Source organism: Varanus komodoensis, unplaced genomic scaffold (assembly GCF_004798865.1).
Source record: "Varanus komodoensis strain SLA01 unplaced genomic scaffold, ASM479886v1 scaffold12, whole genome shotgun sequence".
Classification (NCBI taxonomy): domain Eukaryota; kingdom Metazoa; phylum Chordata; class Lepidosauria; order Squamata; family Varanidae; genus Varanus; species Varanus komodoensis.
The window spans coordinates 27,277,327-27,300,948 of record NW_025335349.1 but is presented as its reverse complement, the minus strand read 5'-3'; the positions used below and the strand labels follow the sequence as shown (position 1 = coordinate 27,300,948).

The 23,622-nt window shown below is 41.7% G+C and overlaps 1 protein-coding gene across 9 annotated transcripts in view; it reads left to right on the top strand.

Moving 5' to 3' along the window:
- SCN8A (sodium voltage-gated channel alpha subunit 8) overlaps nt 1-23,622 on the top strand; it is an 81,596-nt gene that overhangs the window by 15,128 nt on the left and 42,846 nt on the right. For 6 of the 9 annotated variants that reach the window (XM_044422053.1, XM_044422050.1, XM_044422051.1 and 3 more), the window contains exons 2-9: nt 1,344-1,462; nt 4,039-4,128; nt 4,672-4,800; nt 8,765-8,856; nt 18,498-18,719; nt 19,762-19,825; nt 21,611-21,752; nt 22,544-22,750. In XM_044422053.1, coding sequence (XP_044277988.1) covers nt 1,344-1,462; nt 4,039-4,128; nt 4,672-4,800; nt 8,765-8,856; nt 18,498-18,719; nt 19,762-19,825; nt 21,611-21,752; nt 22,544-22,750 — 1,065 coding nt within the window. Of the gene's footprint in view, nt 1-1,343; nt 1,463-4,038; nt 4,129-4,671; nt 4,801-8,526; nt 8,619-8,764; nt 8,857-18,497; nt 18,720-19,761; nt 19,826-21,610; nt 21,753-22,543; nt 22,751-23,622 lie in introns of all 9 variants that reach the window. The other 3 variants (XM_044422052.1, XM_044422045.1, XM_044422048.1) reach the window with 1 other exon arrangement.

Sequence of the window (23,622 nt, the reverse complement as noted above, 5' to 3'; positions counted from 1 at the left end):
GTTTGTGTTCATTTCTGTTTTGGAGACCCTCTAGATCATATTCCCTTAGATTTTCTATGCAAGATGGCATTTGATTTGATTGGGCTGTAGTTTCAAGAAGTTGATTATTTTACAGTCATCTTTCTAGAAATTATTTTAATGCAATGATTTAATGTATTTGTATTGCTGTCCTGATACTGTTGGGTACTTTTGCATACATTTCACTGCTTCTTACTTAAATATACTTTGACTGAACTGTGCTTACTGCTCTAACTTGGGTCCTTCTTATGTATCAACCACCATATAATCTTCATGGGTTTTTATTTGTTGGACAAATTACATGTTGTGCCACACCTTTTTTATTGAATTCTAAGTGAAAGCCTATTCCGTTTGACAACTTTGTTGGGAAAGGATTGGGTTTTCAGGCTCTTTTTTACTTTTGTAAAGTCTCCTTGTGGATTTGAACAATCGTTGGCTTTGCAGATCAGATCTTATTATCATTGTCATTGATGTTTATGTGTGTGCTGCTTTTCAGCCTCAAGATCCCCAAACTGGTGAATAATCTGATAAAAACACAGTGCAATGCATCACGATACCAATATCTTGAAGGATGCATTTTGAATCATGGCTGCAGGAGCACAAAGGAAGTATATCAGGAGTGTTGTGCAGCTGGAAAGCTCCACAGAGTTAAGCCATCTAGGACTGAAGAGCCATCTGGGTGAAACGCAGGGCACAAGGCACAGCGCTGGCAAAGACCATGGCCAGCATGTTTGCTCCATGCACTGGTACACAGGCTCACATGCATCAGAAAAGGCATCCTTGGATTGTGCTCTAGGAGTAAAATCTTCTGCATATCCCATGTGCAGCCTTGTGGCACAATCTCATGTGTGTGCACTCAGAAGAAAGACCGCCGGAGTTCAGTGGGTCTTACCTCAAGGCATAGTGTGTATAGGACTAAATGCTACCTTTGTTTTTCTACAGTAATTAGCACTACTTTTTTAATTTGTGTCCATTTAGATACCACATTTCCAGCCTACCATATGAGGCTGTTCACAGTTAAAAGTGACAAATCATGGTTTAATCACCTAATCTTAGATGAACTGTGGATTGGTTAACCCATAAGTCACCTATAGGATCTGGGTTTAAACTTCTAGCAGTCCCTGATTGGGCTGATTGGTTAAATATTCAAAATCATGCACCAGAACAAATCTTGGGTTAGTTAACCCAGAATTTGCCACCATTACAATGCAATGTTCAAACCAGCTGAAAAAGGTTGTATATAGACCATGTTTAGCCTGAATATGTCTGCTGTCTTCTTAGATGTATATGCATATAACCATTTTTCTTTCTCTCTTTCTCTACAGACCTTTGTAGTACTAAACAGAGGCAAAACACTCTTCCGATTTAGTGCCACGCCTGCCTTGTACATTTTAAGTCCTTTTAATCTGCTTAGGAGAATAGCTATTAAAATTTTGATACATTCATATCCTTTTTATACTTACAACTGTTGCTCATTATATCATTCTAGTGTGTTGGTTTGCTGACCAAAAATTATGATTTGGGTTAATGGCACATGATGCATAAATGTCTTTTATTGAAATGGTCTTTGGGTATCTAAAATATGTGGACAACTGGAAGATCAGATGATTGGAAGTGCACTTTATTTAAGGTTAGCTCTCAGAAAATTACATGTACTGACTGTCTATGTGAGTATCTGTGACAAAGTAAGTTTGGATGTAAGAGCAGTAGGGACAGGTGGAGTACATGTTCCTCTTTGGAGGGCTACCAGTTCCTCTTGTCTTCCTAACATGAGACGGAAGCATTGATCACCAGATTGAGCCTTGCCAAAAAAAGGTCTCCATAGTCCTGGTCTGCATTCTGAGTGGCCATGAGGAGAAGACGTGGAGGAGGGTTGGAAGATGGAAGAAGTGGCTTCCTGTAAAAGCTGGCCTGCTTTGGAATCAGTTCCCGAAGGAATTTGGCTTACTTCAAGGCTGCATGTTTTTGCATCAGAATATTTTCGAAAGCAGGGCAACCTGTGGAATCCTATCTTGCAGAGGGTGGTTTTGAGAGAACACGAAAGAAAAATGTTATATAGCAGAGCAGCAACAATGCACTTTCTCTGCTCCTAACTGCAGCCCTCTGTTTTGTTTTGTTTTGTTTTGTTTTGTTTTGTTTTGTTTTGTTTAATTCGAAGCAACTGTCAGTTTGTTAATATAATGTGTAGTTTGGTCCAACATTGCAGAAAACATGAGCTTATTCAGCCAGTATTTCTAGTGCAGGAAAAAGAATTATTCAGGTTTTCCTCTGACTCTTTGGTGGAAATTGTCACTTCTGGGAACTGACTGGCTACTGATTAAAAAGGCACAGTGGTTATTCTCTTCTGTATGAGTTACAGCCTGTTTTCAGGACAATGGGCAAGTCTATGACATCTGATCCAAAACGGCTGAACAGCATAGTCTCCCCCAGGGTGTGGAGTGCAATGTCATGAGAAGAAGTTACATACACGAATGAATGTTAAGATAACTAAGCAGACATACTTCCAAATGTTTATCTGAACACAAGATAATCCAAACAATTCATATGTCTCTTTCTTCCTGAGACTTATGAACTGATGCTTGTTTTTACACAACCTCAGTAACTCCAGTTTCACCTGTCAGATTGATGCCCTGACCTCACTTTTGCCTGGAACATTTTCCTGAAAGTCTAGCTGCACACTATTGTGATGCACAGGGCTAAAGAACTTTTATTGAAGCCATATATGTTTTCTGCTTGCATTAAGGAAAGACCATTTTACACTCTTAGCTTTAGGTGCTAAGGAGTGCAATGTCTCTGATCTTCAGAAGGCAAAAGGAGATTTTAAAATACTTCTAAAATAGCAAATTCAGGCTGTGTTCTCAGGTGAGATTAAATCCATTTGCAAACTGAATGTGGAGCTAACATTGCCCAGAAGTTACATCAAATTCTGGAAGCTTCTTTTTGGCCTTAAACATGCTTTTATGTAATCACACTTAATCACATTTGACATTAGCCCCGTTCCAGGTGTTTTTAAAGTCGCATATCTGCAAGAAGGTGTGTGCCATGTAGCCTTGCCCCTTGGTACTGCACATGTGTCATCACCCCCTTCAGAGTCTGTATGTACAGTGCAAACACCCGGAGGGTGAGACAGATGCTCATGGCCTTTCATATGAGCCTAGGACCTGAAGCCCACATGAAAAGCCTCCTCTCTCCAGATGTTCACACTATGCACTCAGATGCCCGGTGCGGGAGCAATGTGCTATGTGTGACATCGGGAGGCCACGCTACACAGGGCACCTGCTCAAATGCACAGCTCAGCTAACTTTAAAAATATCTGAGCAGGGCAGTGCGATTTATTCCTCGTGTGCGACAACATCCTGACTGTGTGTATATTCTTTAGAAGTAACACCTACAGCAGAAGGAAGCAACCTGGGATCCTCCAGAAGTTTTGGACTATAACTCCAACAATTCGGGGCCATCAACCAGACTGGCAAAAGTTTATGGGGGGGTACATTCCAAAACATATGAAGGACATTAGATTCAGATAGCCTGCAAAAAAACATCCTTTTTGCAGTTTCTTGTACCCACCATGAGCCTTTATGATTTGGCACTTTTTTGCCCAGTATGGGAAACTTGTGGCGCTTGACTAAAGTCAGGCCCACTAACAATCCCAGCCCACAGAATGGTCATTTCCTTACTTCATATTTCCTGGTGCAGTGAATCTGTTTTTCAAACCACAGTTTCCCATGGTATCCAAACAAAGAAACTGTGGTTTAAAGGCTTCCTCCAAACCAGGATATAAAGTCAGGTATATAATTCATATTCATTAGCATGCAAAGCCTCAAAGTAGACCATTGCAGTTATTCACCATGAACTAAAACACCTGTTGTGGTGATGACTGTTGATGCTGACGTTTCCAGATTTAATTTACTGTGGTTCCGTGGGAGTTTAATGGGTTTGCTTTTAATGGGTTTGCTTTTGCAAAATGTTGGAATGAATAAGTAATATCTTATGCTTCATGCTTCCTTGACTTTGTTCTACAGTATTTAGCATGATCATTATGTGCACTATTTTGACGAACTGTGTGTTCATGACTTTTAGTAACCCACCAGAATGGTCGAAACAGGTGGAGTAAGTAATAATGTTTTGTGTTGTTTTTTTAAATCTTTTAAAGAATACCTTCCTTGATTCCGTAGAGCAGTGGTGGCCAATTTATGAGGTGGGGGTGGGGGGCATATGCCATATGCCAAGTCCACAGTATAATTCTTCTCTAGTGTACTCCATCCTCCATCTCCTATGCACTGATATAGCTGGGAATCAAACAGTGGCATTGCTTGACTGTGGAGAACAAGAGCACGAGCTTCTCTGCATCAAAGCTAGATTTGCAGACCATCTTGTCCCTCTTAGATGAGCTGCTGAAGCAGATTCTGCAGTCTCTGGGAGAAAAAAAACCCAAGGGGAACAAAACAGTGTAAAAACATTTCACAGGGAAATGTGTACAAACAAGGGCAACATGCTACCTGAAATAATATATCTAATCACAGGTTGGTCACCCTATCTTTGTCAACAGAAATCTCACCAACCGTACACAGTAGATTTGAAATCTTAATGTGTATATTTGATGAACTTAAAATAAAGACTGTTCTTCTCCACCATTCTTCTTCATTCCAACAGGTACACATTCACTGGTATATATACATTTGAATCACTTGTGAAAATTATTGCAAGAGGCTTCTGCATAGATGATTTCACTTTTCTCCGTGATGCATGGAACTGGCTAGACTTCAGTGTCATCATGATGGCGTAAGTTTTGTATTCAACCTTTCTGTCAGGAAACTCATGAGTAAAAGGGGAAAGAGACTGTTAAGTCTAGGCAATCTGAAACTACCCAGCCGCTCTAAATCCCAGACTAATCCCTGGCAAATTCATGTCTCAAATATGAAAAGCTGAAATTAGAGTGCAAGACTGACGTCCAACCTTCTCCACAAAACTACCTTACCAGACTCATGTATTCTTGACTAATCTTAGTTAGCCACAAGTCTTGCAGTAATTCTCAATCACAAGCTGACAACTTGCAGCCTTAAGGCCACATGCAACAATGCTTTTAAACACTTTTTGTAGCTAATGCTGCTTTGTATGCAGGCAAACAGTTGAGGTAACGGGTCTGATTCCAGTTTGCCCCAGTGAACAACCCAGCTACAGTGAAGCATGCAGAGAGAGAACACAGATTGCTGGTGGGCGATGTGAGACCCTCCAGGTGTGTTGACATATCACTCCCACGGCTAATGGAGAGCGATAATGGGAGTTGCACAGCAAAACATCTGGAGATCCTTCAGTTGCCCACATTGATCCAGGCATCTAGCACTTTTCCAAGAGTACAGTGTCATTCTCTTGGGTGACATGGTCCATCTGTGTATCCAAGGTATCCATGAATCCAGCAGAAACTAGTTTTTTAAAACTGTTGCTGTTATCAAGTCAGCATTTTACATTAGGAAACATACACCTCAACTTTGGTTCTTACTGTTCAATCCTAAACATGTCTACTCAGAAGTAAGACCCACTGATTTCAACTGCAGCCTTAAATTCCAAAAGAAGGGTTTGCCCAGCTTTGGAGGGATTTTTTAAAAATTTCAGTAGTGGTAATATATATATTTCCCTTCTAACCTGTTATCTGAATGTTCAGGCTTTATCTAAGCCATCTGTTGATTCTTTCTTGGGTACTCCTGTTTTACACATGTATTGTTGTTGTTGTTATTAACAACAAAAGAATTGTTTGATGCAATTTTATTATGGTCATAGACCAGCAGACTGAAGAATAGTTAATACAATGTTTTCTAGACCACCGGAAGTACATGTTGCTTTTACTCAATATTACAAGTGGGTTAAGCAAAATTCTAGCCTCTGCTGTCTTGAATATTTCAATACATTTGTCACAAGTATGTATCAATGTAAGCATGAAAGAAAGGAAGTCATTCACAGGTAGATCAGTAATGTCTTCTTGAACAGTCAAATGGTAATACAAGTTAAGTTGTACTGTAGGTACTCTTTTGACAAATAAATTTACTTTTTCAGCCTAACTCTTATTGTTCACTGAATATTTCCAACCATTCTCATTATTGATACAGCTTGAGGATAAATTAACAAAGATGGCAAATGTCAGCTGTGCAATTATAGCCCTGTCCTTTGTCATGAGTTCAACATTAAAACTCTGAGCCAACTTGGCATTTTCTTTTCTGTGGACTTAACTTTAGTGGGTAAGGAAGGAGAAAGCAAGACAGACTCCAAGGTAAATTATAGTTCTATGGAATAACACAGTACTACTTTACCTGCAAGCAGAGATGGGCTGAGACATGTTGACATCAGACAGAAAATCCAAATGCCATTTCTCCACCTGCCCACACCCACCACATTTGGCTACCCTTTAGTGATATCCTAAAACCAGCCACTATCAGACACTTAATGGGAAGGCCAAAACAGTCAGTGAGAATGTTACAAGACAATTTGTGCAGGGTGAAATTTTGTACTTCAGTTACTGTATTGCATGGATGGGTTTGCATGACATGACAAGCAATGGTGGTTTTAAAACTTTTTTGGCCTATCATGTCTCCTGAACTCCATTGTTCTATTTCAGCATGATATATTTGAAAAGCCATGCACCAAGACATGGATTCTCAACACCATGATAGCTAGTCATGTCACCTGCACTGGAAAACAACTCGTGGTGTGGAGACCAGAACCATAGAGCTGCTTGGCAAGAGTGGCCTTACTGCGGAGTGGCATTGACAGCTGCCATCTAGTGCAGCTAGCAAAGGCATCCCCAGCCCTCCTGCCTTCTGCCATGAAGATCTTCTTAGGGGCAGGAGCAGGTGATCTGGGGGCCAGGGATGAGAGAAAAGCAGCACTGCCCAATTGATTTCCCCTCTGCTGCTCTGCACACAGCAGAGCTATGCCCCTCACAGTCCAGAGGAAGGTGTGCTGGCAGTGAGCAGGAGGCAGCGCTGTCCCTCCTCTTCTCGCTCTGCCCAGCCAAATAGGTGGGGGAATCCACTGTGGCATGCAGCCCCCCACGGGGCACCAGCAACCAGCTGCTTCTCACCCCTGCCACTGGTATATTTGCACATGTGCAAAGGGAAAGGGGGAGATTGGCTGATGGTGCACAGCAGATCCCCCCTCTGTGCTTGAGCCAGGCAGCCCTCTCCTGCTCAAGTGGTCCTCGCTGAAGCAGAGGAGGAAAGTGTCTGACCAGCTCCTTGTCCTCTCTGCCCTGCTTCAGACACAAGACTGCTTGACAGACATGGCATGATCACAGCTGGCAAGGCAAGGACCCTCTTTCCTCCCTGTGGTGGGTCCTGAAATACCACCTGGAGGAATGAAAGGGAAGAAAATGGTGGATAGGAGGCACATCCATGTTAAAAAAAATATGGTGGAAAATGCAAAGCAATCCTTGTTGTGACATGTGAAGCCAGCCCATGTGAACCAATGTCCCCGATGACAGAAGACTATTAAAAGGATCACTCTATCCCATTAATATCTAGTTCTTTTCTTGGGTATAATACACTAACATGTGATATTACCAACAAATAATTTTATGGTTCCTTAAAGACTAAAAAAATAATAACGTGCCACATACAAAAATCTGTTTGACTTAAGGTTGCTCCAGTACCCTGCTCTTTTTGCTATAACAGGGCTGATACAGCAGCAGGAGCAGCCCAAGAAATTTTGCTGTCAGAGGCAAAAGACAAAATGGCACCCCCTCCAATTCCATACACAAAAGCTGAGCTGATTGGCCGTAGAGTCTTACTTGGACTTTGACAATCAGATGCTGCCTTCCTCTGTACCCGAGAGCAGCAGCCCAGCTTAAGGAGAGAGGGCTGGCCACGTGGCACACTCAGCTCTGTCCCCCAAGGTTTCCCCGCTCACCTCCACCTAGGACCTACTTCCTGAGGCTGCCACCTCCATTCTGACTAACGGCAAAGCCAGTTGTGTATGACTACCTTGCTGGAGCACAGGATCCTAGCTAAGTAATTTATTCCTTCCTCCCCCTCCCTCCAGTTTTCTCCAATAATACAGCTGGGGGTAATAATGCTTGCCTTTGTGCTATCCAGAAAGAAAATGACCAACTTTCAATCTTGAGCTGGCTTGCTTTGATGCGGCACACAAAAAATGGGGGGAAATCTGCAGGAGTCACCAATTTTCGTCTCCCCTGCTATTTTCAACCATCTTGCTTAGTTTCTTGGATTATGATTGTGCTGCCAGATCACATGTTCTTCATTTTTCCAAGAGCCCCCGAGTATGCTTGGGCCCACTGTTACGAACAGGCCCTTGCAAAATTGCTACCATTGAACAAGCTGCCCTGTGATAACTTCCTGCTTCCCAGGTTCTGTTTCCTTCCGTCTCTCTCCTTTTTAATGCCACTTCCAGAGCACGTTAAATTTTGAGATCTGTTTTCCTGCAACTGAAAGTTACATTTTATTTTTTTCAAGCCAGATGACCCCAATTGGTGCCATTAACTCTGGTTTAATTCTGCAGGTATATAACAGAGTTTGTAAACCTAGGCAATGTTTCAGCTCTGCGCACCTTCAGGGTACTGAGAGCTTTGAAAACTATTTCTGTAATTCCAGGTAAGGCAGTTGGTGTTAGGTGTTGGGTTGCAGCTCCCTGTGAGTGATGTATTGCTGTCTGTAGTTGTTGTTTTATTCCCCATTCTCCCTTTCTGGTGTGTGTTATTGTCATTGTGTCTCTTTGTGTGTGACCTCCCTTGTTGCAGATATGTCACAGAGTTTGTGGACCTTGGGAATGTGTCAGCCTTGAGAACTTTCAGAGTTCTCCGAGCTTTGAAAACTATCTCTGTCATTCCAGGTGAGAAACGCTTCTAACTGCTAAAAGTGACCCATCTCCTGCATTTCCTGTCCCACCACCTCCACCTCCCTGCTTTACTTTTTCAAAAATGGCACTGGTGCACTTTTGGTAGGCCTTGAATACTGCATGAGGAGGCAACAATTTAAACAAATCAGGAATACAGTGGGAATGCCCCTGAAACCATAAACTCCAAGTACTATTGCTGGTTCAACTCAAGTATCTTCTAATTCATTAAAATAATCCCGTTGCTGGAATTTCAGCATTTGGGAAACTGGAAATGGTCGTTCTGAATGTTATATTTTCATAAAGTAATAATTGTTTAAAATTAAAAATTGGGCAAAACATACCTACCAGATAAGGAAAAACAAAATGCAATGATATATGCTGAAAGAAAAAGAAGAGAGAAGAGAAGAGGGGGGTTAAATACAGTATAATGTTCATTGAAATGTTGCCTCCTTAAGAAATTTCAAATCCAGCTCTAGTTAAGGTTAAGGAAACTCTTTAAGAGGAATGCCCCGGACACCCCCTGTGCTACGTAAACTGCATGCTAATACATATACTTTCTACACAGGTGAAGTTTATATAAAATCTAAAGATCAGTTGTGAACAATTGCCAGCTATGAGACCAAGAGAAGTATTTTTATTTTTAATTTTTTTAGATAAGGTGGTCACTGGATTTGATAGCTTGGTGAAGAATTTTTCTGATTTGAGAAAAGGCTGATATAATAGCTGGGCTCTGTTAGGCAACCTGACTTGGGTGCTTTTGCAGTCATCTCACCCAAGTCCTTCTCTAGACTCCTACGTCTAGGCTTCCTATATGAAAATACTCCTACATCTAGGGGAAACCCACATGTACCACCATTTCTGAAACTGTGGCATGAGTTTTTATTGTGCCACAATTATATGGTTGGCTATGCAACTGGTCCCCTCCGAATGCCATGAGGGCCAGGCATGTCATGCTGTCACACTCGGTGTAAAATATGTATATACACAACACTGCATTTACCTCTAAGTCCTTAAGGAAGATCAGTGGTACAATGACCAAGATACCACTTTGGGATGCGATTTCTCCTTTCCATTCCCTGCTCTGCCCCAGCAATCTTGTATGGTCTTGACTAAGGACTGAGTCATACATTACATTCTCCTATTTTTTTAAGCTCACATGACCTGTCTACTCATATGAGCTGACCATTTGCAGAAACACTGCTTAGGTTCTTTACAGCAAGCAACTTCTGAGATCATGAGGAAAACAGGCAGCCAAATGCAATGTATGACTCAGCTCTTGGTATTCATTTGTAATGACCCACATCTGCCACATGTTGCAAGTGTGAGTGGGTAAGTAGGTGATGAAAGATATTAAGTACACTAGAATCTAGTATCTTACTTTGTATGTGAGTTAGCCAAGGACCAGAGCATGCAGGCTGGTCTCGGCAAGGAACCTTAAGTCGTTCTGGTTATGCAGCCCTAATGCTTGTTTAAGAACATGTTTGAAAACACCTGGAACAGATGTGTTTTCCACAGGTTGGAATATGAGTTCTGTGCATGACATTTCATTTCCAGCCTTTGCTTGAGTCTGGCTCACATAATCTATCTTGCCTCACATCATTCTGTGCCTGTCCAATTCTCACAGGATCAATCTTTCCCACTCTTCTGAAGTGAATGTGTCAATCGCAATGAAGGGGACTATGATTCCTTCAGTGAAAGATGGTTAGAACAGTCAATCGGCCCCTTTAATTCATGAAACTTTTAAAAGGGTGTGCTTTAAAAGGTTGTGCATTTAAGAGCCTCGGCTATTGGGCAGTATGTAAATGAATTAAATAAATAATTTTAAAAGGTCTATTAACATCCTTTGTTAGTCACATGCTGCTGCTGTAATGCAAGGGAACTGACCTCTAGATTGTAGATGCTATACCATCGGTCTCCACTAATCAGCCTCTCCTAAGTGTCATGGATGGACCATATCATAGATTAGTAGTTCTTACAGTTCCACCTCAAGGTTTTTGTGTGGTTTCCCTCCCCTCTCTCCTTCCCCCAAAATCAACAGTGCTGCAGTATATTTCCTGAAGCCTTGGAACTGATAAGGGAAGCTTTCTAAGTGAGGCCCCATGCCAGTCCAAGGGCTGCCCTCGGATGTGCTCTTCAGCAGTGTGCAGTAGTGCTCTCCAGATCCAGGGATTTTGTTCTGGCCAGGCAACTGCACAGGTAGCAGGAGATCTTCCTGGGCATGTACATCCTTCACATGCAGATTGCCAATTTAACCATGCCATCCTAGTGATAGGCTCCCCGTTGGTTGCAGCTGGAAGGTCAGCCTTCTCTGTGGGGGCACCCTATTTATGGAATGCTGCCTTCAGGGAGGCTAGCCTGGCAATAAGCGTGGTTTTCATTCTTAATTTGTGATGGGACTATTTAAATGGCTGCCTTTTATCCTGCTGTTTGTACCTTGATCTTATGTATTCTTTTCTGCTCTGTTTATTGTTGTTTCTACCTTGATTCCTGTGAGCAGCCCTGGAAATGCACCCTTTTCCAGGGTGGGGTAGAAAAACACAGAGTAAATAAATTTGCCTTGTCTATCCGTGACTGGGCTGGCTTGCCGTAAGCATAAGCATATCCACTGGCATATGCATGCTGTTTAGTGAGTGGCCTGGCACAGTGAACGCCCTGGGAACAACATGTCTTGAGGCCTTGCTGAGGCTAAGGGCCTGTGGGTCTGATGGGTGATATTCTTTTAAAAAACCTGTTTTTTGATAAAAGGGTGTGTTTGAATGTATTGTTTTATGAACTGCTATAAATGGCTCAGAGAGCTTTCACTGTTGGGTGGTTTGGTGGTAGTAGTAGTAATAGTAGTATTAGTAATACTAATCAGGAGTACTTGTACATGCTCCAACTTGTAACTTGGGAAAGACCCTACCTAGAGCAGTCAGACCTGGTCACATTTACCTACTGCCTAGTTACTTCCAGCATTACCCCAGCAAGCTTTATATGAGGCTGCCCATGAAGGAAAACCAGAAGCTATACCTGAGACAAAATGCAGACTCCCAAATGCTGGTGAAAGCCAGAACTCCCAAATTCTGTCCATTATGCTAGCTTCTGGTCTTAAGTTTAAAAACCTTTAATGACTGTGGACCGAATTATCTTCATCCCATATGCTACAATCTACTTCAGGGGTCTGCTTGCAATTAAGATCACTGGGGCTGCCGTGAAATCGAGAGAGAGCCTTCTTGTTGGTAGCCCCAGATCTTTGGAATTATCTTGCAAAAGTCCAGGAATCTGGGCCCATTTTCCTTTCCCACCACAGGTTGTACACCTCTCTCTGCTACACCACTGGGGAAAATAACCCTTGTGGTTTACCACTGAATTTTGCTGGCAAACTGAGATGGACCCTTGGAAGAGACAAATTTTACTTGCTTTCAGGTTAGATTCACCCCTTTTAAGACCCTGTGGTGCTTTGCTGGTGAAATTCAGTGGCAAACCACCAATGTTTTGCCACTGTGCCATCAGATTGTGGGCCATGTTTTGCTCATCCGGCAATAGACCCTATGCCTTCCCTTTTCTACATGAGCATTGAGGTGGCTGTTGAAGACACCCTGCAGCTCTCCACAGCTGTCTTTGATTGACACCATATCAGAGTGGCTTCAAAAAGTAATTCTGGATATCGCTGCTGATGTGATCACCTTTCATTTGTACCTGTTGTCTCAAATCTTTTTTGTGCATCATTTTGGGAGGGCGTAGTAGTTAAAAAACCCAGTGTTACAATACTTGAAGTAAATGCCTGGAGGGCACTGAGACTTGTGTTTAAGAAGTTCCAAGGAAGAGCAGCATTCGCGTGCACTACAGTGAAAGAAAAAGCACGGATGCAAGTCCTTGGCGATGATGGCAGCTGGCGATCCAAGCCAGCTACAGCATGCACAAGTGACAAATAGCGCATACGTCACTCAGTGAAAAAGCATCCATCCCAGAACCAGAGCTTAAATCAGATTAGGCACCAGTGCAGCTATTCATTTGTACACCTTAATCCTACGGAAGAGGCCAAAAGGTGCTCTTATTGTCACTTCTTACATCTGCACTCGTGAAAAAATAATCACAAGCTTGAAATAGAACACACATAAGTGGGCACTTTTAAACCTGGATCCTTTTGGGAATTCTTGAAAGCCAAAGCAGGGGAAGTTGATATCAATTACAGCTCCATAAAAGCACCAAGGGAGAGACAGCGAGCTCTGAGTCAGGAAATGGGGAAACCTAAGAACTGGGAATAATAAAATGAAAGTGCTTGGATCAAGTGGTAAATTGAGGGGAGCAAAAAATAAAGTCAGAATGTTTTATTTGCTCATTATGTATGCACATTAGTTGCTTGTATTTATGCTTATTAAATGACTTTAACATGCATAAATTAGTGGAAAGTCAAGTAAGCTAAAAGGGATGGGTTATAGAGGTATATTAGCAGGGGAGAAAAGGGATGTAGTTGGTGTTCTCTTGAGAAGGTTGCTGTCTGTATCAAATTTTTCAGTTTACTTTCAAACTCCATGTTGGACAGCAACAGACTCAAGGGTGTGGGTGAATCCATTGTGCTGCTTTGCAAAACTAGATTCAAGAAAATTACACATTTCTAACCAAATAATGCATTAAAAATTATGAGGAGTACCTAAATATACATTCAGGCAATCATAAGATGCTTGTAGGTAGGAATGCAAAATTCCAATTTGTCTGGCAAAAACTATCTAGAGAGTCAACCACATTTTACTTATTACTTATCCAGGTAAGTAATTTCCCCTTTTGTTTGTTAAGCAAGGCGACTGTCTCTGTCTCTCTGAAATCATTTTCACATGAAGATTCAGATTACAATTTTCAAGTGTGTGTTCTGAAGAAGCTTTTCCACACAAAAACAGCACTCTCAGAAGAAACTTTTCCTCTCCAAACAAAAGCAGCAACTTTTCCTCATGAAACAAAAGACGTTTTCCTCACAAAAACAGAGTCCTAGAGCTGGTCTCAGAGTCACTGAGAAATCATTTCCCCTAATGTCTGGGTTAGTAAAGAACAAAGCTTGCTTTCATCATGGCTTACAATTCACAATCAAAGATGTGGTGATATGTGTTGTTTGTTTGTTTCTATACTGCTCCACAGCCGAGGCTCTCTTGTATAATAATACTCTAAGGAAGTGGTTCCCAACCTTTTCTATGCCCTGCACCCCTAGAAAATTGTTGATTTTACATCCCCTGCAAAAGTAAAACCACATTTGAAGATGAAGCCAAATTTCTAATTTTTGAACAAATTGAACCGCATACAGTACCGTGAGTGAACAAACTGAACTCAAAATATAAGCTCAGTGCATAAAATTCAGATACAAATTGAGCAGGTAGAAAAAAATGAGCAATTAGAAAAAATTGTAAACAGTAAAAACAATCCCAATTATGAACATAAAATTCAATGACTTCTTTGTTTCTGCTTCTCATTAACGATTTTGTAAAAATGTGGCACTTTCTTGCTGATCTATAAGTGATCTATAGATCTTATAGATCTTATAGATCTATGATCTATAAGTCAGCCTGTGGATTCAGGTGACTCCTAGATTTTGACTTGATTGACAAAAGAAAACTAAATCCAAATGAAAACAAAATAATAATAAATATTTTTTAATTGGGATAATTTTTGGCAAAAAATGTAGCAATTTGCCTCTTTTTGCAACCCTGCTGTCTCACCCTCTGAAATGCAGTCTCACACCCCCTGGGAGTTCAGGCACCCAGGTTGGGAACCCCTGATCTAAGGTATCATTATGGGGTGTCTTTTATGTGCTTTGTTGCACCTTGCAAAGTCATTACTTGAAACTTCAGAAAAAAGAAGTAAGTTTGGGAGTATCTTGCAAAGGATTTCTGTTTTAAATTAGCATAAGCTGATACTGTATTTGTGAAGGAAAAAGAATGGAAGATGATGCTCATTTTCACTAAATGGTTTAAGTCAAGCATTTCATTCTGTTGCAGCATCCTATTTCCAGGAAATATAAACTCCCAGTATTTATTTTAATGTACTGAAGCATCAGTTGAACCAGTTAATAAGTTAAACATTACTTTTGATATAAATGGAGGTACCTGATTTGAGAATTCATAGTCTATGGGAATTTGACAAACTACTCCAAAATTTTCCAAGCTTTTATTCTGACTTTAGAGGGTAAATTTAGTCCATGATGTTTCTTTCCAGTAAGTGGTCAAGGTCAGGGATGCTGTTCCTTAAACAATTTGAAAGATACGGCTCTCCTCATAGAAAAGACATGCCATCTGAAGCACAAACACTGAAAATTTCATACATTCATAGATGTGCTTCTTAACTAGCAACTTACTTGTGGAACTATATGCAGTATTGAGGCCTGGAATCAACAGAATAAAAGCATTAACTAACTGATTTGACTTCTCTCAAAACAAGGAATATAAATCTATGCCACTGGATTAAACTAACATACACCACTGGATTCAAAGTGTCTGTTCCAGTTTATCTTGTTTGACATGGCCAAAGCAACACTGGAAACACACTGTATTGGGACCCATGATCAGGGCGTGGGTGGCCCAGACTGCAACCCACTAGTATAAAAGGAAAAAGTGAAGTTAAAGTAGGTATCATGTTTAATGATATTTATGGAAACTTATTTCTTTTGTTAGATTTACTTGAACTAATCAGAAGTAACAGAGAGGAATGAGCAACGGTGACTGGGTTCGTACAACCCAGCAATCCATCCTGCGTAACTAGCCATGCTGGGTTGTGCTGTATAGTGCTTCCTCCTATACCGGGTTCTCTGGGCAATTTACAAACACAAATTAATTTATTATATACAATTATATATATATATATATATATATATATATATATATATATTCTGCAAGGGTGATTTGTTATATACAATAATAAAATGCACAGATAAAACAGGAAAACACTAAAAACACTAATAATACAACCAACAATAACTCCATATAAAAATTGCCCCATAATACAGCGGTAGCAATTCAATACTAAAATATAGATACATAAAACTCCCCAATTGTTGATTTTTTAAAAATCTGATGAATAAAAAGTCTTTTGACTGGCACCAAAAAGATAATAAGTATGGCATCAGGCGTACCTCTCTGGGGAGCATATTCCAGAGATGGGATGCCACCACTGAAAAGTCCTTTCTCCTGTTTACCACCCCCCTTTCTTCCTTAGGGAAGAGCTCCCTGAGAAGGACCTCTGTAGCTGATCTTAAAGGGTGAGCAGGAAATACAGGAGCAGACAGTCCTCCAAAAATGAAAGAGTCCCATTTGCAGGCCTTCTTGGCTGCCCCTAATACTGCCACTGATCTGATCCGGAAATGCCCAAAAACAGCGGGTGGGATTCTGGACTCCAGTTGCCTCCAATCATGTGCTCCCCTCCTTCCATTAGTTTGACAGTGCTGATTGCTAGGAGGTGAAGGATGCCTACCTACACACACACACACACACACACACACACACACGTAGGAAACCTCTGCCCATCAAATTCTTTCTGTTCTTGGATCTGCTTCACTATATCAGGATGACAGTCTTTCCCCTCATACGATTTGCAGGCAATATCTAGTTTGGCTGGCTTTCCTAGCTTTCCGTTCCCCAACCACACAAGCATTGGGGTTATGCCATTATTCTGTGCCATATTTTTATGTTTTTATGGATGGATCGATTAAATTTTATAACCCGCCATTCCTCCCAGGAGCTCAGAGTCACTTAAATGGTTTGTTCTCAGACCTCTCTTTATCCCCATGACAGCTCTACGTGATGGGCTGGTCTGCAAGTTGCTGAGTGACCTTGCCAAGGGCACCATGAGCTGCATGGCTGAATCGGAGATATGAAACAAGAATTTGGGTGGGGAGGGGGAAAGCAGAATTTCCACACTGATTTGCTATTTTATGCTATCCATCCACCCTGTTTAAATTATTGCACAAAATAAATCAAGGTATCCCACTTGGAAATATTTTCAAAGTGTCCATAGATAGGGGGAAATAATTTGTTAATTTTTGTCATTGAAGGGTGGGAAAGGTAGAGTTCAACATGGCTTCCTTTTATTGCTACATAATATAACCAGGGAAGGTTTACAAGCACAGAGGACCACAGTGCAAACTGGTCTGTCCCCAGTCCTTTTCATTCTTTTAAAATTCTTAAATACATTTATCATATTTGCAATCCTGAGGTCTTTGGTGGAAAGATTGCATATAACAAAATTTAATAAGTATTTCTAGGCCACCCTACAAGGCAGAAGCTCTCTCCAGGCATACAGCATTAAAATTCATGGTATAAAGTGATTCTGTAAAAAGGCAGTGAACATTCATACGACACCAGCAATAAAACATTACTAAGAAACCTACACTGAAATTTTAGCTATAGAGCAGAGCAGCACCGTAAAGCATAATCAGGGAAAGGCCAGGATAAACATGTAGGTTTTCAGGACCTTTCTAAAAGGGACTTTCATCTCCATAGGGATGAAGCAATGCATTCTGGTGGTGGGAGAACACCGTGAAAAAGGCCCTTTCTCATGTATTTGCCCACCTAACTGTCCTAAGGGTTATCTGAAGCAATGCCTCGCCCCATATGTAGTTAGCCAGACCCTAAGGTCATCTTCAGGAGTCCCTCTGGGAGAGCCCCCTTCAAAGGAAGTAAGGAAGGTGGGTACCAGGAGAAGGGCCTTTTCAGTTGTGGCACCCCAGCTATGGAATGAGCTCCCCAGAGACATGTGCCTGCTGCCTACTCTGTATTATTTTCAGTGTCGAGTGAAAATCATCTTATTAGCCCAATATTTTGAGCCAGTGTGGCGTAGTGGTTAAAAGCATGGGACTGGAACTCAGATGATCTGGGTTCGAGTCCCCGCTCAGCCATGGAGCCAACTGGGTGATTTTGGGCCAGTCACAGTCTCTCAGCCCAACCTACCTCACAGGGTTGTTGTTGTGGGGATAAGATGGAGGAAGAGAATGATGTAAGCTGCCTTGAGCCCTTTGTAGGAAAAAGGCAGGATATAAATCCATAAATAAATAAAATATTTTAGCAGTTAATTTTTTATATTTAGTTTTAATATTGCATTTTATTCTATACCACAGCTATACCTCTGTGCTGCTTTGGTTGCAATTGCTGTGGTTTTATTGTCTTATGTTATATATAAAAATCTTTCTTGTTTGTGTACTTTAAGTTTTGTTAACTGCTCAGAGAGCCTTGGCTATAGGGTGGGAAATAAATAAATGGGCCTTTGTTGATGATCTTGAAGTGCAGGCAGGCTGATGTATATTTCTTAAATATCTTTTCTTTTTCATGCTAGGGTACATTTAATGAAACTCTAAGGCTTTCTTGCTTTTAGAGAATGTGTTGTATCAGAAACACTGAATTAACTGTGCACTGACCCCTTAAACACAACCCATCTTACATCCTTCTTCCAAACTTTCCCTTGGCCTAGGAGAAACCCTGCTGCAAACCTGTAAGTTGAACATATTCCTGTTTGTTGAACCAGTTAAACATCCAGTTCCAGAAAAAGTCCACCTCTGCCAAAGTCCATGGCTAATTATTTTTGGCTTTGCTAATGTTAGAAAGGATACTGCTTATTCTGTCTGGGCCAAGTCCCCTAAGGCTTCACAGGAATTCATGACTGATCTTCCCTTTTCCTAGGCCTGAAGACAATTGTGGGAGCCCTGATCCAGTCTGTGAAGAAGCTGTCAGATGTGATGATTCTGACAGTATTTTGCCTCAGTGTATTTGCTTTAATTGGGCTACAGCTGTTCATGGGGAATCTGAGGAACAAGTGTGTCATCTGGCCCATTGATCTCAATGAGACCTACCTGGAAAATGGCACCAAGGGCTTTGACTGGGAAGAATATTCCAACAATAACTGTAGGTGTTTCTGTTTGTTTCTGCCAAGGTTCTCTTTCTAAAGAATAGGAGCCTTTCTAAATGCAGCTTTTCTTATGTGCTCGTCATTCTTCACTCATGGTTGACATCATCATCAACATCAAGCTTTATTTCTGATTTTACAAGCAATTTCACTGGGTCTTTTGGAGTGGGAAAAATCCAATTTTTTTGCCAACATAAAACAAAGCACTATCCTCATTCTTCCATTACATCACAGCACCAGCTAGAAATTATCCAGTAGAAAGGCAGGAAAGGAAAATAATGTTATAGCACTCCCTGCTTAATTCTGCAACAGAATCAGAAGTAAAAACAGCAGGTTAAACAGCCTCATTTAGAAAAGCTCTATGTCCGCACTTATTGTAAGATTCATTTCTGCCATTTCACTAAGGCCAGGAATGGCTATTTTCTTAAAAAATGCATACCTTGACTTCTTTCCATTAATAATCTATGGTCCACTTTGCTAAAATTATTTTGGTAAGAATGATTACCACATTTTTGCCCATCCTTCAGAGCAGTTCTGTTTAGGGTCCCACTTACTATCCATTCAAAATAATGCATTTCCTGGATGTCTCCTCAGTGCTCATTGTGAATTAAAGATATTTATAATAATCTGTTCGGTTTGTTCTAATATCTATATTTTTACTTAAACATAATTCAAATTAACATAATGACACTGTTGACTGGAGGGAAATACTTTTATACCTAGGTCATCATCAGAGAGGATGCATGTACCCATGTAGCCATAGGCATCCGGGGTTATAATTTACAGCTTCCCTATCATGAAATGCTTACGTTTTACATGACTTCACCCTCTTGACACTAAAGGGGCTGAAATGCAAACACCCAGCTTAAGTAGCTTGCTGATGGCTGCAATCCTATGGGCACCTTCTTGGGAGTAAGTTCCACTGAACTCAGTTGGGCTCCATGATGGGTAGATACACATAGGAGTGTGCTGTTAGCTGCCATGCTGTTCTTTATTATAAATACTAATTCTCATTTTTCTCCCATTCTCTGTTTCCTGTAGCAAATTTTTACATATTGCCTGGCTTTCTTGATCCATTGTTATGTGGTAACAGCTCTGATGCCGGGTAAGTTCTCAGCTTCAATTTTCTCTCTCTGTCAGTCTCCATTAGGCAATTTGACAAACTACTATCGGAAGTAAAAAGTCAATATGCGTGGATGCCATTCCAAAAGTGGTTAAACAAATTCATTTATGAAGTAATTTGTTTACGCAGTACTACATTGCCTTCAGTTGTTTGAAAGAGGAGGCCAATACTCGTACCATAACATTAAAACAGAGCTTTTGAGCCCACTTGGATGCACAGACCCTACACTGGGATTCTGCTTTTCCACCTCACACCGAGCTGTTTGAATAGGGGATGGCACACGTGCAAGCCCAGTCCAAAGGATCACTGTAAAGAAGTTGGGGATACAATCCATAGCTACACTGCCAGGTGGCCCAGTCTCTGTCCCCCTCCAGTGGGCTGCAGCTCAGTCCAGGCAGTGGCTTTAGCACAAAACTCACCCTGAAGAAGCCAAAGCAATAGGATAAAATGAGTTTGCTAGGACAGAAGGGAATGGCAGGCCCAAGTATTAAAACAGGAAGGGAAGAGCAAAGAATAAGGTACAGGAACAAAAACAGCAAACTACAAGGGCAAAGTACAACCCAGTTCCCAAGCAGATTCCTCCTGATATTGCTCTGGCAGAAAATAATTACTGACACCACTCTACATTACCTAGGTCATGCATCCCCCAAGAGTAGAGGTCCAGCAATATTGGTCAGCAATTTTAAAAATCCTGGTCAGTCTCCAGTCCAGCACAGAGAGAAAACTCCATCCCTGGTTCCTTGATTTTCAACCCCATCCTAACAACTGGGTGGTGGTACCCAGCAACAAACCAATCCGAGGACAACAACTCCTGCCTGGCTCTCCCAACTGCACATATGCCATACCAAAAAGCCTGGGCAATTGCACCTGGGGCAAAACCAGCCCCCTCCCCAAGCATGCACTATCCAGCCTTCCAACTCTCTGGAGCAACACCCCATGAGGAAAGGTTATCACACTTGGGTCTTTCTGGCTTAGAAAATAGACAAGCAATGGGAGGTGTAGAAATTATGTGTGGCCTGCAGAAAGTGGGTACAGAAAAGCATTTTTCCCTCCCTCATAATACTAGAACCCAAAGAGCTGATTGGTGGGAGATTCAAAACAGATAAAAAGAAGTACTTCCTTGCTGAACTATGACATATGTTATGGTAGTGATCCCAACACCATTAGAGATGTGGTGATGGCTGACAATTGGTATGCCTTTAAGAAGGGATTAGTCAAATTCACGGAGAAAAAGCTATCAAAGGCTACTTAATAAGATGGCTGTATCTTATTTCTGGATTCAGAGGCCCTGGGCCTCTGTGAGCCAGTTGGCAGCGTAACTGGGAGGGTTCTCTTACCTGGCTTCCTGCAGGCATTTATTTGCTCTCAGTGGGGAACTAGGTAGGCCTTTTGTAGGGCTGTATGGCTTCGAGGTATTGCACTTGTATGTGTATTTGCACATAGACTGCACTAAGGGAACTGCTTAGGCGAGGGATGGACAGCTGGTGGCTTTCTTGGTGTTGCTGAACTCCCAGGGGCGAGAGATGGTGAGGGTTGTCACTCAGTAACATCTGGAGAGCCACAATTTGGGCACTGCTAAGGATTCACTCTGATTATCTAGAAACTTCAAATACTATAAAAACAGAGCATCTTCCCTTCTGTTGTAACCTGAAGCTTGCCGAAGCAAACTGTTGAATCGCAGCCTGCGAACATGGTCCGTCGTCCTCTGTGCGGCCTGATGGCTCCTGTCCTGCCAACGTGCTGATATGTCTTCCATCCTTTCTGCAGCCAATGTCCCGAGGGTTATACATGCATGAAGGCAGGGAGGAATCCAAACTATGGCTACACCAGCTTCGATACCTTCAGTTGGGCTTTTCTGGCCTTATTTCGCCTAATGACTCAGGACTTTTGGGAAAATTTATATCAGTTAGTAAGTATTGCAGTCCCACCCCCCACCCGCCATCTGTGATGAGTCCCTTTTGGCATGACATTAGTGGCTTGGGGGTAAAAATAAAGAAGACAGTTATATATACTGTACCTGTAGAAGAAGGACAAGAGCATTTCCTGGCACTAGAGGAATCAGTATCAACATGGCAGGTGTGATTCAGCACTGTTTAGTGCTTTGTACCAACACAGTGCTGGCCATTGAGCTGGCAATTTTCTCCTTAATCAGCTATCACCAATTATTTGTGGGGGAGGGGGAGACACCCTTTGGCCCTAATCCATAGGTGTACAAGAATATTAGCACTAGGAGAGTCTCTCATCCTTTCTTTCTGAATAAATGACCAGAGCTGGTGGGTAGAAATCATACACAGGTTTTACCCCCAGCAGTTTGCTTTGGAATGGAATAATAGTGCAAGCACAATAGGACTAAGGCATTAGTCCAATGTAACAGGATACTGAGCAGCTGGTAAAGAGTATTTTGATGGGGGTGGGGTCACAGACATGCCCATCAGGGAGATTCTTGTAAGCCATTTTTCAAGGACATCCTCTACCTTGACAGAAGAAATGGCATATAGCAGACAAGTACAGGACAACATAATACCGCCACATGACAAAGAAAGAAGGATTTTGTAGTCAAACTCGCCTCGGGTGAGGTGACCCTAATGCCAGCTATCCCTGTCTATAGTAGATATGTAGAGAGTAACATGAACTACACCACACTGATTTGGCTTCCTGAACAATTTGAGGAGCCTCATAATAGTCTCTCTTTCTTTACAGACCTTACGAGCAGCAGGAAAAACCTACATGATCTTTTTTGTCCTGGTTATTTTTGTTGGGTCCTTCTACCTGGTGAATTTGATTTTGGCTGTGGTGGCCATGGCCTATGAAGAGCAAAACCAGGCCACACTGGAAGAGGCAGAGCAGAAGGAGGCGGAATTCAAGGCCATGTTGGAACAGCTGAAAAAGCAACAAGAAGAAGCCCAGGTGAATCTCCCTCCTCAAGCACCCCACTACATTTGGAGAGACAAGTCTCACTAGCACTTTTCTCAATGTATACATAGCCCAGACTGAAATAGGCCTAATATGCAAATAACCCAGTCTGCATGCTATTACCTTCAGTTGTACAGAACTGGAAGATGAAGAGTGCTCTGTTCACAGTCAGAAATGGATTGATCAGATGTTTGGGCAATAGAAGGAATTTTCTCTTAAGTCAGTTAGGCAATAAACCTGGAGGTGAGAAAAGTATTTATGTGAGGAAAACCCTTTGCGGTATAAATGCCTTCTGCAGCGCAGTTATGTTTTGTGGCTCATTTGTAGGCCAAATCAGAGTTTGGGAACCTTTTAGGGCATGTGGAGAGTTTGATAAACTGTCCTGGACAGCACCGCAAAATGACTATCATGGGAGGCATGGCTGCTCACAAAGGACAAATAATCTGGCCGAAAGGTTGAGTACAAGGTAGAAGCGGGGTGCTGAACCTTCAACATACTAAACCACTCCTTTGAACGCACAGTTTTCAGCACCAAGACAGAGGGCAAACTCTTTCTTTCTTCTACACCCCTTCTTTGCCAGGCAATTTATTCTCTCCTATCTCTTTTTCTCTCACACTTTGTGCCACCATCCATAGATGCTTTCATGCCTATTTTCTGCTTTTGCATCAGAGAGCCACACACCTTCCCTTAATTATTATTTTTTAAAATGACATAGAGCAGAAGGATGAAATTCAAATACTTTGGCCACCTAATGAGAAGGAAGGACTCCCTGGAGAAGAGCCTAATGGTGGGAACAATAGATGGCAAAAGAAGAAGGGGACGGCAGAGGATGAGGTGGCTAGATGGAGTCACTGAAGCAGTTGGTG